Source organism: Clinocottus analis, unplaced genomic scaffold, assembly GCF_023055335.1.
Source record: "Clinocottus analis isolate CAN_PGR_092001 unplaced genomic scaffold, fCliAna1.0.p SCAF_4, whole genome shotgun sequence".
Classification (NCBI taxonomy): domain Eukaryota; kingdom Metazoa; phylum Chordata; class Actinopteri; order Perciformes; family Cottidae; genus Clinocottus; species Clinocottus analis.
The window spans coordinates 13,505,761-13,532,571 of record NW_027176153.1 but is presented as its reverse complement, the minus strand read 5'-3'; the positions used below and the strand labels follow the sequence as shown (position 1 = coordinate 13,532,571).

The 26,811-nt window shown below is 41.0% G+C and overlaps 1 protein-coding gene across 3 annotated transcripts in view; it reads left to right on the top strand.

Moving 5' to 3' along the window:
- LOC137800117 (kazrin-like) overlaps positions 1-26,811 on the top strand; it is a 149,243-nt gene that overhangs the window by 108,226 nt on the left and 14,206 nt on the right. For all 3 annotated transcript variants that reach the window (XM_068597148.1, XM_068597146.1, XM_068597147.1), the window contains exon 5: positions 22,934-23,125. In XM_068597148.1, coding sequence (XP_068453249.1) covers positions 22,934-23,125 — 192 coding nt within the window. The remainder of the gene's footprint in view (positions 1-22,933; positions 23,126-26,811) is intronic.

Genomic DNA, 26,811 nt, shown 5'->3' with positions numbered 1-26,811 from the left:
CCATTGGGAGAATGGCACTCAAACTGCCTCCAGCAACAATATCCAGGCCTCTCTCTCCACTGTACTTTACACACTTCAGAAATAGCCACTCAGAAATGCTCAGACACAGTGGCTGTTAGTTGCTGGTCAGACGTGTCTTTTTATATGTGACTCGTATTATTTAATTATGCAAGAATGCAAAAGCTGTATATTGTTTGTGTTGTCTTAAAGATGAGATTTTAATAATTAAATGTGCTGCAATGTTCATCGACCGAGGGTTTCCTTGTGTGCCTCCGTCGTCAGGCTTTTCCATTAAAGACCACTGAGAGGTTGATATTGACAAACTGAGCAAAGGAGCAGTCTGATTATCTCCCGTCTGTCACTCTCGAACAGCTTCAATAAAGAAGGCTGCTGGAACTCAAACTTCAAGGTCGAAAAGTCAAAAAGTAAATTTCAAGAGGTCTGGATTTAATGCTTAATTTGAACAGTCATCGAATTAGGCATTGCTTGTTCCTAAAAGGGTGTCGCGTGCAGGTAAACTACGTGTGAGTGTGTGTGTGTGTGTGTGTGTGTGTGTGTGTGTGTGTGTGTGTGTGTGTGTGTGTGTGTGAGTGTGTGAATGTGAAACAAATTCTCTCTTCTTGCTGTTTTCATCTTCTCTCGCATTCTTTTGGAATCATTTCAGAGGCAGGCACAGAGGTATATATAAATGAATTTTCATCAAAATGTTACATTTAACTTTGCCTCATACTCCATCGTGGTCTAAATTTAGATCTGGCGCTGTGCTGTTCAATTAATCAATCAAGGCTATTTTATTTACTTATGCCACTTTCATGAGAAGACTGCAGGAGAATATAACGGGATGACGCACAGGTCAGCGCAGCACACTACCTGTTTTCATTCATCTTATTGCAGATTTGAAGTGGGCCCACTTCAAAGCTGGATGTGTTTGATGTGTACTATCAATGCATTCAAAATGTGCAGGTCTCAGACTGTCTGAAATGCTTGTTGTTGGCACGTCACTTTTTCTATGGTAAATGGACCAGAAACAGCAAATGTGCATTCAGCGAGCTTCGTCTGACAGCTTAGCAAGCCTTCAAGCCGCTGGTGATCGTGTCACCAAGTCACAGCAAATGTATTTTGAGGCAGGGATGTCAAATATGTATACAAAAAAGTTTAATGGAAAAGTGTCTTAAAATATAATACCTTGTGAGTCTACATGTTATGCATTCAAAAAGTAGGACATAAAATGAAACCACTTAGGCTGTACCTAGTGTATTAACTTAATTATATATATATATATATATATATATATATATATATATATATATATATATATATATATATATATATATATATATATATATACATACAATTTTGTTATTAAATGTGTAAACACAAATACTTTTTACTGCAGTACAGCATAGTTTAAAATAGACGTCAAGTATCTTTCATGTGTTCTTTGTACTTTGGATATATTTTTCATGAAATGCAATATGACCTCATGTATATATTTTAATATTTCTCATCACAGACGGAACTTTTAACCTGTTATTCTGTTATTTCAAGATCTGTAAAACCCAACCTAACCCTAAAACAATACTGTTGGGCGCCGGTGGTGAAGGAAAGTACCAGTGGTCATGGACTGAAGGTAACCAAGAAATTAAGACATCCAGAATAATATTATTGCTGCTTTGCTGCTGTTACTTTTAATCAATGCACAAAAAATATACCAAATTCATGTTTTACACTATTGGATTTTTCTAAAATCACCCTGGATGAAACACTTATCTAATTTCTGTCTCATTCCATATTGTGTGTTGCAGTTTAAGAAACCCTTCCAAATGTTTCACTTGCACCTCGTTAGGTTTTGGATTTGCTCCCACGCGCATCACTGCGCCAAGGTGCTACGAGAAGTGTATTTTCTATTTCAGAATTCCACCTTGGAGCCTCGACACAAGGCGAACTGCCAACTGGTACAACCGGTCACTGGTTGTAATACCGTCTGCCCGCCCTTCAAATGTCTGTTAAAAGGCCCAGGGGCAGCTAATCTGAGCTGGCGTCTGGCAGTACTGAATTGGCAGCGTAGACGATGGCGGAGAGGGACGGTGGCTGCCGAAGCTGCCAAATCTGGAAGAGCGCTGAGTGGCACCTGGTGGCTGCCGGTTCCTTTTCACTGATTAAGGAACAAGAAGGTTGGAAGGTGGGAGACTAGAGAGGCAAATAACTTGTTTGGCTGAAGACAAAGCCTCGGAAAAACATGTCCGAGGTATGCATATAGGATGCACAGCCGTAGTAGGGATGAGCGTAGAAGAAGTAGTAGAAGTATGGAGATCCAGGCGTCAAAACAAATGAGTCAGAAGTGCAGAAGATGAAGTGCAGAAAGAATACTTTTAAGTCTTACAGCAGATTGGCAATATATGGTTGCACACCCTTTAGGTCTTATTTCAAACAAAAGACTTTAGGTTGACATTTTAACATTGACGCACCCGCCACATGTATGTGAGTTGCCTGAGGTAAAAGAGGACAAAGGTGGGGGGATGTGAAGAGGGTTATGGGACATCCTTTTGATGTCTTAACAAATCTGGGATCTCAACATTCCTTGTTTTACCGCTGCAGCTATCCACGGGTGACCAAATATTCTGTATGTACTGATGTGTCACAAGCAAAAGCATAAGTCTCCTTTTGTAGCAACCTAATGCGACTTCGTCTTAGTAACACAAATGTGTGCTGAGGCACATTCCCGGTAGAATCCTTTAAAACCTCACAACTGTCAAAAGAGGATGTCATGATTTATGGTTCGACCACTTTCCAGAGTATTATGAACGGCTCTGCATTGTTTGACACCTGATAGGCCCTGAAACTCATGAATGTGTGACTCTAAAGCTACTTATAATACCTATTTGTGTTGCATCATCTCGAGAGGTTGAAGAAGTAGGTTAGTCTGATTGTTTACTTAGGTAAAAGTAGCAAGAAAATGGCAATCCATTACAAGTAAAAGTCTTCCAAATCTTCTCAAATAGGCCGTTTTTCTCAAGTGTGTCTTTCTGCCATGCTGCTGCCCGGCTGCAGAGGCTGGTTGGCGGACCATTAAATTAGCAAATTACCGTGGCAAGGATCGGCCCAAAATCGCCCTGCTGGTCCTGGGTGTCTTCTCTATTCTATCCTTAGGATGCTGAAGAAGGTCTGCAGCACACCTGTGTCGGAGTGAGGATGAAAACGTACATACATTGTGAAGCAACACATGGCTCTCTCTATCTCTCTCTGGGTTGTCATTTTGACAGCATCCAACAAAAACTGCCCGTGCTGACATTCATTATAGCAGAATGATTCAGTTTTTCTTGGCATCGAAGGACAATTTGAAAGAGGCATCACCAGTCGGTGTTTGCTGTAGGCAGCTCAGATTCTTGATGGTCACCGCCGGCTGGCCACATCCTTTCTGCTCCATTTCCAGCCTCCAGCAGTCTCTCTCCAGTGGAATACAACCAAAACACTGTAAAATCAACATTGTAAAATCCTTGTTTATAACATCCTCTGCGGAGAGTTTGAAATGCTTCTTTTCGCCGTTGGAAACGTAACACAAGCCAAGAGGAGAACAAAGTTTTTAAGCAGTATTGAGCACCCACCAGCTACCAAGCTGAAGTAGCACTCTGTAGTTCTTCCTTTAAGGGCATCCATGAACATCTGAACATCTGCACCAACGTGAACCTTTGTTGTGTTTGTCTACTCAGTGTTATTTGTGTTCATAACGGCCTGATTCCGCAATCAACGTAATGTTGACAATATCTCTGTGTTTAAATGAAAATCCACACTGAATTATATGGAGCAGAAAATGCTTAAATGGCCGCAACATTTCTCTCCTTCCATTTCTTTGGCACGTTGGTGTGATGGAGGTAATACTATCTTCCTGTTCTGACCATCTTCCTTTGTAATCTGTCCTCTTCACAGCTCACTGGCAATTTATTTTTCTCTCTACCAGTTCACACTTTGTGACTCGTGGGCTGATCGTTCGCACAGAGGTTGTTTCAAGGTTTTGCTGTGAAAGATGCATTGTCAAGAACAATCTTGGCAATGGAAAAATGAGAAAGTGTGAATTTATGAGAATAGGGTGTCCATTAACACGTGCATTGTGTTGTAACTTGGACAGTTCGACGGTTCTAAAGATGGGCGATAAAAGAGATGGACGCTACATTGTTCACAAGCAACAGCAATACAGCGATGAAAAGTTGACCGTCCATGTACACACACACACACACTCAATTAATTGCAAATCTTTCTGTCATAGTCTCTGTTTTACCCTCATTCCTTTCTCACATAAACAATGGAAGGTTGACGTCTTCTTGGCAGTGTGCGGTGGTGCTTCTTTCCTTTGAGGTATTGTGTAAACCGAGTGCAAAGAGAGAGAGAGATTACCTACTTCCATTGATTTTCATTTAAGGCGCAGTGCTCTAGGCACATCACTGCCAGACGTCCCAGAAATTAGAAACGTGTGTGTGCTTGTGTGTCATGTTGCATCATACAAGGTGAGCGGCCGCAATTTCCGTGATACTGCCTTTACCTTAAATATATTTATATATATTTTTTACAACATCATTATGCTTTCCAAGCCGTGCATCCCTGTAGTGTAATTTGATGCTGTCTTAATGCAGTGCAAATAGCCAGCACGAGCCAAGAACATTCTTTTAATTAGGAAACCCAACAGACCCACTGATTAGCACTTCATCTTTATAAGTGTCTGAGCCTGAACCACGGCTGGGCCACTTCCTCGTTACCTTACGCTGTCGCTAGTGTTACACCCCTGAACACAGGGGAAGAAATAATCACAAGAGTGATCAAGTAGTTTCTATCAGCAAAAACTTTACTGGAATGAAAAGACCACAAATTTCCCCCTGAGATATGTACTGGCGCAGACCAAAGCAATTGAGCCCAGACTCTCGAACAAAACGATCTCAAATGATTTTAAACAATTCTCAAACAATTCAAAACTATCTCAAAACGATCCCTCCAACACATACCACATTCCAAACCAGACCATGAAAACTGGAAATCAACACATCTTTCAACAGTTATATACATTCATATCATAAAAGATCAAGACTGAAATAATCGACTCCAGATTTCAAAACGATCTCAAAAGATCTTTCAACTTGTCCCACTAGAATGTCCCAACAGTTCTGGAGCAAGAGTAGCAGAAGTAATATACTGTAGTCTGCCGTCTACTGAGCAAGAGAGCATAGTGTGGCGATGTGGTCCGTATACATTGCTTGGGAGTTAGTGTAAATGTTGAATATAGAAACTTTTGCACAGGTGGGAGCTTGAGAGCCCACGATAATATTTGTAGTGGCATCGTACGGGTACAAGTACGGGTCCACTTTGCTACTGTAGCATGATCTTGTTTTGGATAGTAAATCCTCTTTGTCGTAAAATGACCGCCTTCCAGCATTTAGGGAACTGCCATGCAATGCTTTAGTCGCAGTCAATTTGACCAGCAAGATGATTTGAACAACCTTAGAACCCACAGCTTCACATGGTAAATGGAACGATTGTATTTTTTTTTTCTCACGTTCTCTTTCTGACTGTCTTTTCTCCATAATGGGGAAATTGCTGAGTCAACTCTCATTCTTAAACCAAGCAGTACTCGATAGAGACACATGATGTTAATTGTAGGCAATATAACTACTGCAGCCTTTCTCTTCACTGGCATTAAGAGGCCTTTGTGACAATTTCAAGAAAAAGCCTTTTTACTGGAAAATAAGGTCCAATCAAATTCTATGACTGGATTCCAATTGTATCGTACAATATAGTTTCACAGCTCTTTTCTTGCTTTCTGCCAGCCATGCTTTGATTGGTAACGTGACGTGAAATCATTATATAACCACATGCACACACATGTTCACGACACAAAGCCTCTCCCTGTCATCTTGTGCCTGTACCTTTAGCTTTTAATCTGCTGCATATCAGTTGAGCTGCAGGCCCGCATGGGCCACAAACACTCCTTTGAGTAGGCAGTATTCAATTTCCTCACGTTGTCCATTATGCATGGCGACAATAGATTATTTTCTTTAGCGGCTTTATTGTCTCAGAGAGAGAAGGGTTGTACATTGAATGATTATCAACTCTGCAGAGAACCCAATCAAAATTTTTGGCATAGCAATTGATCAACATTTTTGTGATGTAGGTGCATTGTACTGAAGTGTGCACATGGCTTCTTGATAACAACATCAGCTAAATTTACAACAATAACAACTCCATCAATTTGAGTTTGTTGCTGGATGTACATGTCCACAGTTTCGTGATTGGCCACGGTTGAGTCTAGAACATGCTTTTCTGGTCTGTGGGGAGTTATGGAGACTCCATTGAGTCATGTAATCAAGCAGGGATTCGTATTTCATTTTTGTTGATCAATAAATATACATAATTTGATGTACTTCCACTCGCTGCATTGTTTTTCTCCACTTTTATGGAGGCATGTTTCAAAAGAATATTGAGTCTAGGCTGAGTCTAAAGTGGCCTCATTGGTTAATAGGGCTTGAGAGAATTTGGACTAAGTCACCAAGAGGCCAGTGAGAGCTCCTGTTACTCCCCGCCAGCACCAGCACACGGGCTGCGTGGCCAGTATATTGAATGTAAATAGAGAAGAATTCACATATGGCAGTATGAACAGAGAATAATGAATTGTTCCATTTCAAGGTGACCTCACCTGATAACAAATTATCTATAATAATGTTCGCTGATAATATTCATGTCGGCACACATACAAAGGCTTTGCAGAGAACGCTGCTGTATTACAAATTATTAAAAGTATGAAAGAGAAACTAAATCAAGATATAATTAAATGAGTGTTTGAGTCTTTTATAATGCTGTTTTGCCCTTTTTCTGACAAATTCTGGATGTGTACTTGTCAGGATAACATTTATAGTCTGACTCATCATTCTGCTTAAGAGATTTGTATCTTCGTCCTTGCAAGTAGATTTAAAGTTTAATCAACGCAAAGACGCATCACCTTTGTTTAATATCAGGACTTCTTCTGTATGACTCCTCACACGTCAGCAATCCATCATCCACCTGCCTGTCTCGGACTACTGTTACTGCAGGGGTGGTTGAATAAAACAAGCAAACAGAGATGTAGCACCTGTGTACCTGCACTAATAGTAAAAGTCTGTTTGCTCATACTTTCCATGCCATCCACAAATATTAAGATTTAATTAAACTAAAATGAAGGAGGCTTTAAAAGATATGTTTTACAAAGGAATGTGAGCGTATCCACTTTAATACAATTTAAAAGGGAGCTATATCTTAATCCACTGTCTGTTGACAATATCCTGTGTGTATCTCCTGGTTGTAGTTCTTAATCCAACCATTATTGTAGAGATTTGGCTTCATGACTCCACCTTACTGTAGTTTGTTCAAGTTACTCAAAGAATGTGGGTCGGTGCATCAAGAGAATACAAACAATACATGAATTATAAAGTGTTTTACAGGCTGATCATGAATGCGGACAAAGATAAGAACAAACATGACAGTATCTTTTTCAGGTGTTTAGAAACTGCTGAGGCGCATTTTAATGGTGCTCAAGGTGATTATGATTACGAAAAGGTGTTGTTTTAAATGGTATTAGGTTACTGAGACCCTCCGGCAAGTCAACAGCTGGCAGACCTGTTGCTGTGTTAGACTACACACACATTGGCGCTCACCTGCCTGCAAGCCCACACCCAGGATGGACTCCTCCCCTGTGTGTGTGTGTGTGTGTGTGTGTGTGTGTGTGTGTGTGTGTGTGTGTGTGTGCGTGTGTGTGTGTGTGTTTGAGTAATGTGGGAAAAGGATTGTGACAGGCCTGCTGAGCTCCTCCTCTTCCTTACTGAGTAAACCATTTGGGTTGAGGGGGAGGGGCTCAGTGTACTGAATCATTCAAGCCGTGGGAGTCGCCATGAACAGGTACACTCACAGAGGGAAACACGCAGCTCCTGGATGTCAACTTCGCTTGATTTTAGTTTTTTGTTAAAAGTTTTCAAATGGACGTGCTTTGAGTGAAAGGTCCTCAAGGAAGGAGGATTTGCGCAGTTTGGAGTCTTTGTGTCTTTCCTGAAAGTTTCCAGCACTCACCTGACAGATCCTGGAATCCTGGAATCCTCTGGAAAACTCCCCTCGGAGGAGGGGATGAGGTCAGATGGGGACCAAAGAAAGTCTGGTGAGTGAGAGGAAAAACAAGTGTAGCTTCTTTACTAGTATGACGTGTGTTTCAGTCCTGCACTTTCAAACATTGAGAAGTTAACGAGGGTTTATTCAGTGTCAATCTGGACTAAAGATCCTTGAAGAGGAGACATGTTTTCCTATTTAGTGTAAAGGGTGACATGTACACGTGTTGGCGAGTCATGCCTGATAGTGGTTCAGCCCGTCAGCCTGTGGTGCTGAGTCGTTGGGAGACTTTAACCCGCACTGAGTGACCTCAGAGTAGTTCTTGAATAGAGAGTCCGCCATTACCTGGCATTTCAGCTGTCTGTTGGCTGAGACTTATGTGCAAAGAATGAGCAGGTAGAGATGCAGAGTCATGTGGCTGGTAATATGGGCATTTGACCTCTGACCTATAAAATCCAAAGATTGGAAAATATTGCAGTGATTCACACTTTACTCAGCTGTTGGGACCAGAAGTTGTGAGGGAGTTTTGCCAGCCCTCATTTACTGGATCACAGTCTTGGTTTTTGTTCAGTTTGTCTTCAAACAACAATGTTTTCATGGTCATGTAAAGAGGCGTTGTGTTTTGTTTCTATTGTAAACACCTGTCTGGGGTTGTTGGCTGCAGTTTTTAGCCTCAAAGCATGCTCCACATTCACACAGGGATTTTTGCTGAGTCAGTCAGACTGGTTTCAGACTATTTTAAATGAAAAGTATTGAATTACAACAGCCAAGAAGACTTCCAATTCTGAGAACAAATGCTCTGCTGTTTGACTTCCAAATACCTGCATTTTATCTATATACTGGTGCTTCACCTGCCCTTCAACCTTTGACTAAGGATAGCCTAAACACAGAGGTAAAAGTTCGCATTAGACAGACAAACCATGTGTTTTCTGCCTCTTACGTTGTCTAGAAACATGCTAGAAACCCAGAAATATGGCATACAACTGGTCAAACTGTTCCATGATTTCAAGCACGTCCTATAAATCCACCAGGCTTAACCCAGAGGTGTGGTTGTGACACAATTAGTGCTTTCAAAGCAAAACAAACAGCTCGAGGCTATGGATGGCGGTCTTTGCCGAACCCTTGCTATCCCAGGTGTGGTTATGTATTTGCAATTGTGCTCAGTTACTCACCTTTCAGTCTCAAATTTTAGTGGCAGCCTCTGTGATTACCGCTGAGGTAATTTGCGGTGTGTCTTTGCAAACTGAAATTGTAAAACATTAGTCACGCAGCCATTACTGCTTGTAACCATAGCAGCAGATTATGTGTAATCAGACCAGCTGTTGATGTCCTCCAAGCAGAATAACGAAGAAATGTCGTGGTTTTGATCTGCTCCGTGTTAAATTCACTTCAAACACCAGATCTTTCGCTCTGCCTGTCCAGCAGACAGCTAAGACCATTTCACATTACATCGCTCCATTGTGCCTCATGGTTGTCACTCAGAGTGAAAGTAGTGTTTCCAGATGAGTGATATGATATCAGAGAGGCCGTAACACTTTGGATTAACACCTCATGTGAACCGGGCTATAAAGCAGACACTGTTGTTGGTTTTCCACACGTTCGGACTGACCTGACGCTCACCCAGGATCATGTGAGGGCTGTGGGTGTGAACCTGCACCCATGCAGCTCAACGCATGCTCACGTCCGTCTGCATATTCAACGCATGGATGCATGATGTGCATGAAGTGCATGCGGATCTGTTTGGACAACATTATTGCTTGAGTAGATGAGGTTGGTCCTCGCTGCGTCATGGCCTTCTTTCACTGCCTGTGCTGCAGGTGAAGGCAGCAAGCGGCTCCCTGGGGTGCTAGTGCGTTTCTTCATGTCTGTCCGGCAGAAACAGAAGACAATTTGGAACGAGTTAAAGATGATCCACCGCCTGTCGGAATCAAGTCGGGATAATAGGGAAGCGCCTGTAATAATCGTGAGGCATGCCGAGTCAAATTTGGAAATATTTTCTGAGAGCGAGGAGTCATTTTGTATTATGAGAAAGAACTGATTGGAGCCTTTATTATGTTCCATCTCACTCTCTCAGTTTGAACACCCTAGCGTCTAATCACATTTACTCTTCAGCAAAATCTCAGATTAATTTGGCTGCTTTGTCACGATCACAAATCGGATTCATCCCACTATTAGCGGCTGTTTTCCAACACCGGCCATTCCTCCTCAGCTCATCTAATACACATGGGTGGACGGCAGAACTCGCTCTCTGTCACTAGAAAGTATAGCTCACATTTGCAGTGACACACATTTCGGTCTCGCAGCTTTATTTACTGAAGCCGTCAGCAGATCGCTGCTCGTTTCGAAAACTGGGAACAAATGTAACTCCATAACTATTAGTTACATATTTCAGTCCCAGGATCCCATTAACTATCTGTGGAGGCAACCAAGATCGTCTCAGCAGCGCCGTACTCTACTTATTCCGCCAGGTCATCATGGTCACCTGGGCTCGGCTTTTCTATGTGGCGGCAGTATTTACTTTTGGCAGCCCAGCAGGTTTGTTGATGGGTTTGTTTGGTTGATTTGACGGAGTGCAGGGTCTTAGTCTCAGTGGTGGGAGCCGCCTCATACAGGTACACAGACTCTGTAGATGCGGACTCCTCGGTTTGATGAAGTATCCATGGTGACCCATTTGGGCCAGACTATAAATACCAGCACTGTTAGCCTTTGGCGCCAAAGCTCATTTCTTAACTACAGTATATGCATACAATCACAGATGAACACACACACACACACATACACACACCTGCTTTGTCACACAAGAACGGACACGCATCCAAACACCTCTCAGCGACCTGTCTCAGCTAATCCGTTCATCCATCTCATAAGATCATGCAGTTGAACCTGCATAAGGTTTCTGTGCAGCGATCGGCATAGAGCCCCGGTCATCTCACAGAGATCTCTCTCTCTCTCTCCAAAATGTTTATTGTTCCAATTGCATCAGATATTATTGCTTTGTTGTCTACTTGACTCCCACTCAAGCACAACAAGACTAATCTCTTAAAAATAAGTGTTTATTTGTTTGCAATATGTTTAATAGCAACACCCAGAGGGGGGCTGTTAACAACTTGTAACAATAAAATGGAACCACAAGTAAGAGCCAGTGAAGATGGATACAGAACAAGCTAAATGTTAACAGCTTGTGTATTCACAAATATGCTATTTTATATCATGGCTGAATGAATGACTTGTTCTTACCGGCACAGCTCATCAAGCATGACCAGCAGCAATTATTGCCTGGCGTGGTGCAACCAATTAACATTCTCATCATGTTTGGTGTCAACTGTCCAAAAGAAAAGCATAAACTGAAGCTTCTATCTGGAGGAAAAACCTAAGAAAAGCACCAATTCATTAGTGTTCTAACTCACAGAACAATGCACATCATATGCCACCAAACAGGCAAATGGTGTATATTTCTGCAATTACGGTATCCTAGAATTGTCTATGTATGTATTTTTGCTTTGCTCTATATATTTGCTCTCTGAATGCCTGCTCACACAAAATGCTGGAGGAAGATAAATCGCATGGACCTAATAAGAAGATCACGAGATCAGAAGATAACGGTTGCCAGCCTGCCCCTTCATTATCACTTGTGTAGAAGGATTGCCATTTTGGCTCATTGGCAGTGTCTAACTCCCCCAGTTGTGTTTGAATGGCTTTATCCATCCATTATAGTATCCATCAGCTATCTTATCTTCAACTCAACCGTCTGTCCCTCATGACCTGAGCAGCACCTCTTCCAGTTTCATGGAAACTCTACCGCTAATCTCTGTGACAAAGAAATAAAACCCTTTTCCACCATATCCATCCATCTGAAACCTAAGAACGATAGTTATCTCACCGTTTGTGGTTTCCAAGTCATGGGTGGGAGAAGGACTTTAAAACCAACGCTTTGTTTTGATGGATTACTGTCAATTTGGCACGTGTACAGACTGGAAATGAGAGAGAGGGCTGCTTATGTAACTGTGTAAAGGTTACACCAAAAATGAACATTTAAGTTGAAATATATATATATATATATATATATATATATATATATATATATATATATATATATATATATATATATATATATAAACTGAACTCCGTTTGTCATTCTGTGAACAGCAATTCTGGCTCTGGCTCGGGTGGCGGGTACTTTCCATAGACACACAAGAGGGATTTTAAGACAACGGGCACAGATTGTGGTGGAATGTGGCTGAGATTACTGCCTTATCTTTCCCTCTGAGCTCTGTTCTAACCCTACTCTAGCCCAAGTTCAGCCCCCATTACTCCAAGGACCTGAAGCATGAAATAGGATTGCCAGCATGTGGATGTCAGATTCTGTGATGTTAGAGCGCAGACTACTTGATGGACACTGACTGACTGGAAGGGATGGAGTCACGCAGGGAGTGACATCGTCATTTAAATGACTTTGATGTGAATTAACGGCGACAGCCTCAAGTTCAGCTTGTAGTTTGTATGAAATAATTCTTCGCCGGTATCATCAGGTTCCAGATTTGCAGCTTTTCTTTGTTTTACATGAATGTTGATTGAATATTTATTTTGTCAGATCAAACAAACAATTTGAGCGTTCAGTCATGGAAGCTCTTTGGTTCATTTTCTTACATTTTCATCCCAAACATTTGCTGGCATATTAAAAGCTTCAGGGACACGCTTGCCTTCACACTGGTGTACTCATCAATAAATAGCAATCCATCCCTGTGTGTGTTATTCTGAATACCAATACCTCTTCATCACTGTCTCCGTTAATACGGAATATTAGAGTCTGATATCTGTGATGGAGCGCCCCAAGGCAAAGTGTGTTTTTTTCTCTTTTTTTCCGTTTTCATCAGGCGTGACCCTGTCATCTCCTCGGGCGACGCGGGGAGATTGTTCTGCTCATGAGAATTGACTAGCTAATCCAGAGCAAAGCACTCCCAGACAGAGCAGACACTGCAGGCTGCCTTCATCAGTCAGCGCTAAGGCGTTACTACCGTCAGGAGCCTCTGATGAATATGCTATCAATGGTCCATAAAGATGAGTGTGGGAGTGTGTGCGAGACACAGCCAGACAGACACACACATTTTGACTTTTATTAATGACTACGGGATCTCATTTAAGTTGAAAAACTCTATGGAGGGCATTTTGACAATTTTCCCTGAATGAGGTGTTCGGGATATAATGTGAACGTGTGCACATGTGCTTTCACTTTTTGAAGGACCTACAAATGAAAGACATGCGGGTTCACAATTGCTGCCTCTACGGCTTATTTTCACACCTCCTTTGTCCACTTGTCGTCAATCCCTTCGTATCTTTGTTTAACATGACATAATATTGAATAGCTCAAATCCCAGGCAGCCAGTTGCAACCAAATTAAAATAACCACATTGGCATGTTTTCATGTATATTTCTTTATGCTGATGATTTTAAGAGGCATTCTGTAGAGGTTTTTTTTTTTGGGAACGCCAAAACCAGGGAAGTCTTGGTTTCCATTAATTTATGTGTTATATGAAAATCAATAAACAGACCCTGAGTTGTGTAATTCATCAATGTGAGCACAGTACGTCTGCATTTATGTAAGTGCTACAGTTGTGTCGTAATAAAGACTAAATGCTGATTCATTTTAAAATCCCAACACTGCATTGCCTTTCTGTGCATTACGTGAAGTAACTTGCCAAACATATTTGCTGTTATGGAAATCAGTGAAGCAAAAAATAAATGCAGTCAAACACAGTGCCACCATTTGCAAAATGGTCAATTGTGTCCCAAAGTATACACAATGTGTTTTAGTCACTCACTAGTGTGGTACGTTTAGTAGGCCAAATCTCCAGACAGTATAAGTTACAGCCAAGATAGAAAAGTTGATAAATGTAACATCATTTGCAACGCAGTTTGTTCAGTAACGGAGGTTGTGAGTTTTTTTTTGTTGTCCTGAGGACACAAACAGATTCCCTTGGGAATATAAAGGTCAGATAATGACTGCTGTTTGCATACATCTCTGCAAAGGGCAAACACAAATCAGCATCCCATCATGCATTCAGTAAAGCACAAATATATCCAAGTGTGTGAGTGTACAGCAGAATGTTTCACATGAATGGCAATTTCTTACCGTTCTGAGTATTTCGGCTAAGAAAAGAAAATTGAATAAGTTTTAAGATTGAAAGGTAATGCTCCTGGAATGTAAGGACTGTCTTTCAAGGCACACAGCACCATTGAGTGCATCACATTTCGAATACCTCTCTGGTCGATCTTCTTACATTGAAGATTGTGGATAAATCCATGAAATCCATGTGCTTCCTGGGATTTAATCATTACAAGGAAATAGAACCGCGTCGGAGTGGGTGCATTAGCCCGGAGGCTGCCTTGCATGTAGTTCATATTGAGCAACATAGCTGATTCTCAAGGATTTTCATTTTATCGGAGTCGAGCTGGTAGTGCTGGCTCCGTTGCCCTTTGCTCTGTCACACAGATAGTAGCGGCAACTGAAAGAATGGAGAGTCAAATACCCGCTGAGCTTTACGACCCCGACTTGAGATCTGTAGTGAATAAGCACGTGCATGTCGGGGGGGATACAATTCATATTGATCTAATTATTTGGTACATTATTACAGTGCTTTAAATGGATATCACTTGCTAACTAATGCACAATATGTGCCATGTATGTAGAGTGCATAAAGAATTGAAAACTCGGCTGTTTGTCTTCTTCAGGACATGGTGTTGTAGTGTGCTTCAGCCTCTTGTGACTGAAATGGATATTACAACAACAAACACCTGGCCATACTACAATTTTTCACAGATGAGAACAAGAGGTCAGAAACTTTTTTTCCAGTCATAAACACAAGAGAGAAAACAATTCAGATCAACTTAGTAAATGGATCACTGAAAGGTTGTTTTTTCTCTCACTTCCCATATGAGGGCTTTCATACATGAGCGATCATAAATTAAGAATTTATTTATTCTGGTATACATTCTAAAGGAGTGCAAAGGGTTAAGTTTTCAACCCAACGTGGCATCTCCGATGGGTTTACAATAGAATCACTTTGTTTGTAATTATTCACGCAGGGCCATGGCTTAGTTGCCAAGTCCAAAACAAACAAGAGGATGTGGGCTGTATCCTCCCGTCATGAAAGCACTCGCCGCTCAAATTCTTGACCCCGACTGCTCTTTCATTCCCTTTTTTATTTCACACATTCCTGATTTGGGTTGCTCCTTTGTCCTGAACAACCGTGACACAATAAGCTCTGCATTCAGACTGTGTTTAAGGTTTTACTGTACATCGCCTCATTCGTCTCTGCTGGACAAATGATGTTGAAAACCAGCCGGTGTTGCACTTCCTTACGTCACCCTGTCATTAAAGACTACGTTCTTCATGAGGATGTATGTGGGAATTGGTTCTGTTGCACTGTAGCTGGACTCACGATGTGTTGATTTGGTCAGATGGGATATTATATTGCAGTAATTGAAATAGTATAATTTAGACACATAGTGTGCCTAAATTATATAGTCATTTGAAAGAAATTTTGAAGTTAATGTGTCTGCTCTATTATTTATACATTAAGAAGCCTGCATACAGTATATGTAGACGCGCCCATCATATAGTAGCAGCCCTTATCGGCTCTATACTGTGTCCTCTGCCGGATGTCCTCCCTCTGCAAGCTGGCTGAATAAGAATTCTGTGGGAACAATGGGCCCGTTAATTGATTTTGTCTCCAGTAACAGGCAAAAAATTGAACCCCGCCCTGTCTTTCCCTCCCACTCACTCTGAAGACGCAGAACCAATCTAAAAATGTCCCCCCTCTAGACACTTACTGTCATTCCCCATCAATTTTCAACCTCCAATCCCGTTTCAGCCAAGTCCAATTTCAGCTGCCGCGTGGCCAGTGGACTCTGACACGTTGCTAGACCTTTTGAAACTTTGGTTTCTGAGTCCTGCTGTTGTTGTAGAAGAGGGAGAGGAGGACCTGGAAGAGGAAAGAACTGGACAGGAGACATTCTTAGTTTTAGTTTTACATTAGCCATGTTTCCATTCACATATTTATATGCAAATTTTGAAATACTGTGTATTAAAAACCTGTACGGAAACAGTAAAATGCTTTTTTTTTGTAGAATTTTACACTAACTTGAGGTACATTTTGCCTAAATGGTTTAAGGACCAGTCTTGGTTGAATAAATTGTGATGGAATGAAGTCACATGGGTGAGAGTTGTTTCCGTTGCGAGCATCTTCCTGGATACTCCAAAGACGTGTGAATGCTTGTCTTTGTCTCAGGACAGCATGAAGCGATGCCAAAACTAGCTAACAAACATAAAAGCCTGATTAAAGCTCGACCTGATTAAAACCTGCCCAGTTGGAACAAACTGCTGAAGACCTCTCTCCATTTTGTTGTCGATGAGGAGAAGTGGGTTTCCTAGAAGTTTACAGCCATCAAGCTGAGAGCGCCCAAGTCTGACCAAACTATGCTGGAGCTGAGTTTATTGAAACCAAACCAGTTGATGGAAATGCAAATAATTCACATTTCTTATTGTGCGGCGGGCACTGAGAGTGACATAGAGACACGGACTGACAGACAGTTACTGTGGCAAGAAATATATTGATTACAATGTCTGAATAATCTTTGTGGACCCCGAAAAATAACAGATTTTAAGACAAATAGTATATTTTAAGAGTAAATACGTTCACACACGGTAGCAAAAAGTAAAAAGAAAGGCATGTTTTCTCCTCAAATGTTTAATCTGTTGTTTTGCTCCATGAAGTCTACAAGATGACAGATTTGGGCTACCCAGAGTAGTGCTGATATTTTGGAACAATTTTATGACTGGTCTCTAACATACCGACGTTGTTACACAAAGGCTGCAGGATTATTCAGGAAGACGGTTTCAGCCATTTTGCCTAAATCATAGAAATAGGAAATGACACTGATCAGATTCACATTTCATTGTACCAACTGCATGTCAGCTGATGCATGGCCGCTATTATGCAAATGCACACATTTAAGCTGTCATTTACATCAGTGGCCGGGCTGGAGATTTTATTTACTCTTTCGATGAATCATAATAACTAGCAATCCCGTTCAGGGAATTGGAACGGAATGGAGGCAGAAACGGTGGGAGGGTAAATGAATGCACATATTTTTTTGCCCATCAAGTCGGAGACAAAGATCAGTCGTCATTAGCCTCAGTTTAGTCCCTATGGCACTTAACGGTTGCATAATATTTCAGTTGTAAAAACACATTATACTTGTACTATTTAAAGAAACTCCTTGTTCACAATGTTGTGTATTTCTGCAGGAACAGAACATGCACACTTATTATTTTAGTGAATGCTGCAATGTAAGACCTTTTCTGATGTATTTCTTCTCGTTATTAACTGTTTTGTATTGTATTTGCTTAATTCTTTTAGTAAATAGCTTTATTTTGCTCGTAGTGACAGCTAACTGATTAACACACTGCTCTCATACTCTTGTCTTCGGTGGCAGAAAGCAGCTATTTTCAGTAAAGAAAACTCTAAAAACCTCACTGTACTTTCTCTGCTCAGCACCAAGTGACAGGAAGACACGGTTACATCCGTAGCGCCAGGTTTTCCCCTCAGGAGTTGGTTGGGACCAAAACGGAGCTAAAAGAGTGTGAGATGCCCAACAACATGACTTCACATGTGTATATTGTTATGTCATAACTGTTAGATGCCTACGCAACTGTTTGCTAAAGTTTGCCATATACTTTTTAAGGTTGGGATTTCTTCACAACTTGTTTCCACTGCTCCAAGAGGCCAAAAAAACTGTCAGTTTTAAACACGCATTACAGGTTAAAGGTTATCCCGATTGAACTTTAACCTCTTTTACTGTTGTAGCTTGCCCTCCCCAGGGTTAGTGTGCAAAAAGTACGACTTTGTTTTAGTTATTTACCGTGTTGCCATATCTCAGAACTCGCCTTGATGACTACAACCTTATGATCATCGATGCATTAATATTTTAAAAAATCCCCTAAAAAGAGGGCTACAAAAAAATGCGTGAAGCTGTCATCCAGGAGCAGCAATGGTGCTGTCAGCCAGTGGGGAACAGGTGTTGTTGAAGGCTGAGCTAACAGCAGAGTCGGCAAACATCCAGCCCTGATGCGTCCTCTCATACCTGCCAGTACGGAGGTTGCGATGGCAACAGAGTCACACCACTGAGGACTAAAACACAACCCTGTGTTGTCAGCTTGTGTGTCCCACACCCTGACAGAAACACCTCTTGTTATATTTGGCATCTCTTTTTTACATTTTAAAAGAGAAGTTATTACTGCCAAAAACGTAGTGTTTATAGCTACCTTTGTTGACATCTGTAACACAAGTATACACTACAGCAATTTGGGATTAAATTGCTGTAGTGAAATGATTTCATGCATATCATTTGAATACATATTTATATTTTCCTCTCAGGGTTACATTGTATTTTACAATTCACTGAAACTATTATTCAACAAATTATTCAAGGTCCATGTTAAATATGAATAGCAGCCATTCATTTTACAGCTAATATAAATTGTGACTGTTGTCTTTCATGTTTTTTTCAGAGCTTAGGCAATCATCTTTTTATTGATGGAGAGCCATCAATAAAAACATGATTTTCATTACATGCGCTTTAGATGTGTTACACAAGTCATTTTATAGACTTAAATCTGAAGAAAAATGATAAGCATTTGCTCGAGACCAGTATCATAAACACTTATAAAAGAGGTGTGAAATAATTCAACCATCAATTGGCTCACCCTCCTTGTAGACGCTACCGGGCTGTGAGGCTTCATAAAACACACTTCATTCAAACTCAAGCACAATCAGCTTTGTTTGCAGGCAGTCGGCTCGAAGTCGAAGTCGGCCTATTGATCGTAAATATTGTCTGTTGCCCGCATGAGTGAGACAAAATGTAATACCTTAGACGAGAAACAAAATTATTCTATTATTTGCATATACAGTACATAAGCATAATAAGTTATAAGCCTCACAAACGCTGGCCGAGGTTGCAGGAAGGACTCTCTGTGGGAATGAGCTGCGTGGAGCCCTGCAGGGAAGGCCAGGGCATGAGATTGCACTTATCAGGAGGCTCCCTGTCTGGCCGTCATTTGTAATGCAGACCTACTATGCATGCCTCTCACCAACTTGGAGACAATGCAGACTTTGAAAAATAGGTGGCTGTCTTAACCCCCCATCCTCCCCACCCCTCTGACTGTCTTATCTGGAGAGCTCCAGCACTGTGCTCGTCTGCACAAAGCTGGAGGAGACAATAACATATCTGTTCCCCCTTCACGCTCCCAACGAGTGACAGTTCATCTTGCATTTCCTATCGTAGATGTTGCAGGTCCTCTTGCTGGTAAAGTGAACAAATTTAACCATCAGGCTGCAAACTGTTTCCCCCCGCAGACCACCTGGTTGTCTTCACTAAGGGTATCACTAAATGTTTAATTTAAATCAGAGGCAGGATGTTAAATTACATTCTTCTCCATATTTTCCATCGGTTGATTTTTCATCAGGAAGCAACTGTTGCCTCGTGAATCTTTTGGGAAAGGGTGAGCCCGGTATATTCGTCTGCAGCGTATTCTCTACATCGCACAGTGTTTTCTTTTTTTTTGGTGCTATTACACTTCCTGGGTTAACATATTCATTATATTACTTACACATCCACACCTTAGTCTAATCCTCTAAGTGCTGCAGAATTGATCATGTTCTTAGTTGTTTTTTCGTAAGGCAGACACGTATAATATGAGGCCACCTTCTTATACTCTCCTGTAGAGGTTGAATCGCTTTGGACAAACGAATGTAATGTGAAAGTCAATTGGCCATCGACAGGCATCAAATTCAGTTTTATATATCACTGTTAATACACAAAGGTAATTCAAAGTACTGAGTACAATGTCGTTACACATTCAAATATAAGGTAGTTCAGGGTGTACGTGAGGATGGAGAATAATGAAAGCTTTGAGGGGAAATGAAAAACAGACTGTCAGCACTTGTGCACACACACACATGGGTATTTGGAGTGCTTACTAACCCACAAACGGGAAAAAAGGCAACCGTCAGTGCATCAAGCACTTTCTAGGCAAAGGTGGATAAAGGTATATTCAGATGGACATAATACAAAATATATGTGTGTATGTACTGTTTATGAACATTAAAGCATGTATGTTGATGGAACAAATACAAATATGACCTAATAATGAGCAATATGTTGCGTTTTGTTCAAAGTCACTGAGTCTTATGTTATCTGGACGTTTGGCTCCATGTTGCATGATAACAACATGCTATTTTTCTTTGTTTAGCTTGGACCTTGAATGGTATATTTGCCCACTGATGAACAGTAGGAAGTGTAAAATTACACCCAAGCAGATTATAACAATTTTAGTTTCCTCTTTGTTGCAGCGGTGAATCCATTTTTTCCAAAATTGTTTGTTTCATTATTTATCCTTTTACAGTGATCAATCTCACAGCTGGATAAATATGTTTTTCATGTTCAAGTTGTGGTTATTACAACTCACTGTGGGAGGTTTAAAATATGGTCTTTATACTTTATTCAGAGAGTTGTACTTGTGACTTCATTTGCATTTTTCTTGACAACATATAACCAAATTTTTAAAGAAGCAACTTACTTTAATAAGGGAGTGAGTGTCATACAAACCATAATTGTTAGCCAGTATGTTTGGCTTGCTCTAAAAGATAAAGCACACATGTCCTTGCCCATTATATATGACTCCCTGTTTTGCTGCCATGCACAATCAATACATGCAAACTAAATGAATAAGTAATCAATTAGACACTGTGACCATTATAGGATTCTTGAACACCAATGAACTGTATCTCGAGGTCGGTAGTTTCCAGAAAGGGCCAGCTCTTCGTTTTTCCAATGAGGGTGTTGCTGCTTGAGTTGCTCTGTAAAATGTGCTTCTATTATCGGGTCCATTAAGTATACCTCTGTATAATGACACTCCACTCGCAGACGCTTTTCTCTCGACCCCTCTCCTAATAACCCTTTTTACATTTCATTTTTGTTATTTAGCAGGCGGCTCTTACCCTCTGCCACTTACATTTAGTCAGTGAACACAAATTAAAGGTCTTAAAAGCACTGGTAGGCAGGTGCACGTCCTACAAGCAGTAAACTGGTCTCAAATGTTTATTTTTGTTTCAGGGGAGGAAAGATGAGAGCTAAAGTGAACCATGTGGCGTTCAGGAGGGGGAGATGGGAGTGTAACACCAGGTCCGCTGCAAGAGGAATGAGGGATGTTAGTGTCATGGCCAAAACAGGATGAGATTTATATGAGTCACTCCCATAGGTGTGAAACCCATAAAACAATAAATGTTTCAAAGTTGAAGCATTCAGGGAATACACTGAAAACCTGAAATACTGTCTTTGTGAAGCTGATGTCTCAATTGATGCAATGCTCTCCTCAGCTTTTTTGTGTTACTGTTCAGAAGTAACTGTAAAGTACTGTTGAGATCATTTCTAGTGGGACACTACTACATCTGCATTTAAAAGACTCAAGATTCAAACTATATGCTGCACAAAGAACTAGCTGCACTATGCAGAGACATTATTAGTTTCTCTCGGATATGAAAATAGGTGGCTCTATTATAGTTCATTTTAAGAACGTTAGATTGTCATAGCCAGACGTTGTTTAAAGCTAATTTACAGATTTATTAAAATCGCTAATGGTGTAACAATAGTTAAAGACAATTTGGAGGATTATTTCCACTGATGGTCCACAGAATGTGAAGCAAGATGAATTGACGAACTTTTCTAAAAAGCTCAAGTGAGTTCTTCTGTTCCTCTCACAGTGCTTTGGCATATTTAGTTTCCTATTCTCAGTTCTCCCATTCATTGCTGATGGATTTTCTTTTTTCCCGTAATATTGGTGCTAGGATGTGGGAGTGCGAAGTGTAATTTATGCGAGGTACTTGATAGTGTAGCCGTGCAAGATGGAGCTGAGCAGTGTCCCTCATCCCAACCGCCCCCTCCCTCCAACCCCCCTGCCCTGAGGATGCATGAAATTGGGTAGAATGGCCCCACTCATCCTTGTATGAATTACTCCCCATATGCTCCACCTAGACAAGCACTTCAATGTGCAAAAACGTCATATTTTTTAGGTTAAATATTTATTTTTGGAGGTTTGACGTGAGAACTTGAAGCGTGACATTTGTCTGTTGTGGCTTGTTTTAAACCCGAGTGAAGTCCTCGCTCTGATGCTGATTCTCTGAAAGCACAGAGAAACATTTCCAGTGAGTCAAATTGTGAGAGAAAAAAAAAAAAATCTATTCCTCCCCGCTGCTGTGGTAATTTTGTTGTTTTTGACAATGCAGGTTGAGAAGCTCTTTAAAGCTCCAGTCACTGAACGTGAAGCAAGCCTCTTTCCATTTTTTATACTTCCTGCCGACACTGTCGGGTTCAACAGGCAGCCGCAAGATACATTTCTTTATTATATCAAAGACATCTTCTGCTGGACCTCACCCAAACTATTTGATGCTCTCCCGCAGCAATTTGGCAATGTAATGTGATGTGCTTATCTCAATTACAAATGAAAGCATAACCTCCTATGGTGATGTTAAATCGATTTTCAGACATAATCATCTCAGCATTGGTGTTGCTATCCGACGCACCTCTGCAAGATTGAGATTGGATTCCGGTACGCACGTGAGCCTTCTCAGGCTACTGGAATTAAATTACTTTGACTTAACAATTGGTTCACTCTGAACCAAACACATTTATAATACGAATGTATTGAGCCATGTTTTGATGTCAGCTTACTGAAACTCTGTTTTGTCTCCGTGTGGTGCAGTCCTGCTCCGTGAGGAGGTGGCCCAGCTCCAGGAGGAGGTGCACCTGCTGCGGCAGATGAAGGACATGTTGAGTAAGGACCTGGAGGAGACCCAGGGAGGCTGCTCGGCCGACGTGCTCTCTGCCACCGAGCTCCGCGTGCAGCTGGCCCAGAAGGAGCAGGAGCTGGACCGAGCCAAGGAGGCGCTGCAAGGTGAGGAACAAGAAGCCGGTTGTATTATCTAAAACACTAACATCTTTATTCTTATTCAATATGGATAATGATGCTGCAAGATATTGATGGCCAAGAAAGGCTATCGGTGGATAATGGTATCAGTTTTCAGTAGTGCCCGAATGGTAAAGTAATTGATAATTAAATGTATTAATTAATAAATAATGCTTCTGGCTGTATTGGAAATGTTGTTGCATGTCATACTTTCTCATTGCCAAACATCTTTTGAAAAATGTATGCTTAATTGCAACCGTAGTGAATGAAAATGTAACCTTGCTCCTTCATATTCCTGTGATTATGTATATACTTTTCCACTCATTGAAGCCATTTGCTTTAATTTCATTTGAGAGGATGTGGAAACATTTACTATTTTTTTTAAATAAAATCAAGACTATTAAACATATTCAGAATTAGTCAAACTAGAATTGAAAAAAAAAAAAACGTCTAATGTATGTTATTACTTATGAAGTTAACATGTGCGACGAGCTTATTACCAAACCACTTCAGTACACATCAATCCATTATCTTTAACCTCATATCCTGTTCAAGGTCACGGGGGGCTGGAGCAGTAATACACACAATAGTTTATGACAATCCACAATGAGAAAGGACAATTGATATCCCCATCCTGTATATTTTAACAAATGTATAAATTTAGAAAACCCTAATTTGATGAACACAACAAAAGTAGTTGTGGATGGATTTGCTCTTTTAGGCGGAACTGCGAACATTGGAAATATGCAAAACAGAGTGAAGTTGCAGCAATTTTCACTTCCTGCTCACAACATCATTTTGCTTCTCACTGCTTAAGATTTTTTTCTGTTTGCCATTAAGAGAAAAGAAACTCTATTTTCCTTCTTAGGGCTTGAAATCAGCTCATCTCTACTTGTTTGATGTTAACATGAGTGTCTATAACTGTTTGGTAATGTGCTACATTAGCTGCATTATGTACCATTAGCATGTTTTCCGCTCGAGAGCTTTAACTTTTCAAAAAAGCCGCGGCACGCTGCAGGCACATCACGCAGCTGAGCTCCCGTTCTGCACCGCCCCCATGTCCCGATCTCCCTCATGTAGTGTAGAAGCTCCACCGGATCACTATGCTAGGCTAATTTAATGATGAGGGAAGATGCCTACATTAACTTCACCTAAACTGTGCAAGAAGATGCATTCAAGACAGTTATAAGATATTGACAGTCGAGATATTGCAATTCACAATTACTTCATCTAAATTGACAAAAACAAGCACATACTAACAAAAAATTCTCTGAAAATCTGATGTGAAACGGTTTCAAGGAATATCATTTGAAGATTGAATTTTGGTTTTTGCGTCCCACTTTACGTTACCGCTCAGTTCACTGATGCTACTTGAGACTCATTTTGCACTCACGTTAATACTCAGTACGTTTCATTTGTAGATGCAGAAATAGGCTTTACTGTGTTGTTGTTGCTTTTATTTATTCATTAAATTACCAAAAAGCATACATTATTGGAAATTATATTGTTACGGAGACATAAAATTACCTATATTGGGGGGAAAAGATTTTGGCCGTATGGCCCACCCCTAGTACAGATGTCTCACTGTGACAAGCAACCACCGGTTCTCGGTGTCTCTTAATCGCATGACTTGATGCAAAATGGGACTTCCCTCACATATTGCTTTCATATTGGCGCAGTCTAAAGTAATGAACAAGTTCTGCTAAGCAGTGCACTGTGGATTGCAGAGCATCAAGCAAAGATGTCATCAGCGCGGCAGTGAATCATTCTTTTCAAAGAATCATCGCCCATGGAATAAGGCAGAGCACAAAAACGCCATTCGGCATCAGACAAACGGAAAATTCTGTCAGGGGATTTTGTTGCTGCAACATTTCACTTGACACATGCAGCCTACGCTTCTTAGAAGAATTGAACGAAAACAAAACAGACTGTGGCAGAGTAGAATGGAGCAACACATCAAATAAATACTTATCTCTTCTTGTGATGTTTGACTGTCTGAACAGATTGCACACGGCTCACACAGTCAATTGTATGACTCAGGCCTTTTAATGAAGGCCAAAGCCTACAAAGCCCAGCAGGCACTGACAGCAATAAGCGGCTATGGAAGCTTTATAGAGAGGGACTTTGGTTGGCTTACGAGGTCCAGAAACGTTAAGCAGGGTGGATCTGCTCTGCAATTAGGACACGGCATGTGAGAGGATAGCAGGAAATTGACTGTTGTCATAATAAGGTTTCTCTTGTAGGTCCGGAGAGACAAATTGACTCTGAACTTGAGTGAGAAGGCATTCCTGTTGCTATTGTTGTTGTTGTTTTCACTCCTACAGCTTTTTTTATACAAGCAACAAAGCAGAAGTTGATGTTCAAGCAAGTAGAGGTGTTGGTCAGAGCAAAACAAATATACGTATGCATTTGGTGGAGGGAAGCGGCAGGATTTTCTTTTTCAAGCGTTTAGCATTTATGTCTGCAGGTAGCAGCCAGCGAATTTGAGCTTCGTCCCAAACTTTTACAGCTGTTTCCATCAAGAAAGAAACACATCTGTCATCTTCTTTTCTTGTTTGTGCTGCTTTCCCAGCTTTCACCAAATGCATTCATCTTATGTTTAGCAGATACCGGCTGCCCAGATTCTGGTATTTCTAAAAATCCTCAAGTGCTCAACATTCTTTTTCTGCAGATTTCTTGTATTTAAAAGGTACTGGAAGAAAAATGTCATCTCTATTTGATATCCCCCAGTTTTCACAAGGCAGGCATATTGTGAACATCCCTCCAGATGCTCTGGCAAAGAGTTTTCCTCCAAGAATGAAAGCAATGTTTGGAGAACTCAAGCACAATGGGTGTTTTTTTTATATATACAAATGCTACCAACAATTATTGTGAAGCAGAGTGCCTTTGTCTTTTTGGGGGGTTTTCATGTCTTTATTTTTCTGTGGTTCTAGTCTTGATGAAAAAGCAAAAGGCTGGAGTGATGAAGCAGCATGAATGAAAAGCATCATCCCCTCCTCTACTTGCCTCTCGAGATAATACCTGTTTACTTTGGAAATGGTTTACTCGGTTTTCGGGTAAATTACGTGCAGATTTTCTGGTGCCTATGAATACAAAATGGAGAACGCAGAGAGGAACAGTACTTTTCAGTCTTTTATTCTTCCTCTTCTCCCTCGCTGTCTGCCGCTCTGCCTTTGTTTGGTGCGATGCCCACACTGTTTCAATGTGAAGGCCTGAGCTCACTCCCACTGTGTGCCATGAGCCTGTGAGCACTATAACTGTAATTGTGGGTAATTGCCAACCTCTCTCAATTGCAGGTTTTGTTATGTTGCCTGTGGGCACTCAATCCAACCTAAGAGCTGCGGCTTGATGTCATTTCATCCCCACCAACCTTAAAGTACACAAACGATGATGAACTGAAACTGTCTTGGTGATCTCAAAAGCCTAAAGTAAAGGTTAATGTAGTTGGACTTATCTTGAAAGGTGTTTACTCGACTCTTTCTTGGACTTTCTCATCAAAGTTGTGTTCAATGAATTTTATGCGTATAGCTGGCCCTCTCTGCTGTTTTTAATTAGCTATTTCTGCTTTGGCTAATTGCTGTCACTGAGGGACTCCCAGTCAGTCCACAGCAGCAGACAGCAATGTATCATCATGGCCCAGTCTGCCTGCTCTGTTTAGTGTCATTTCACGCTAC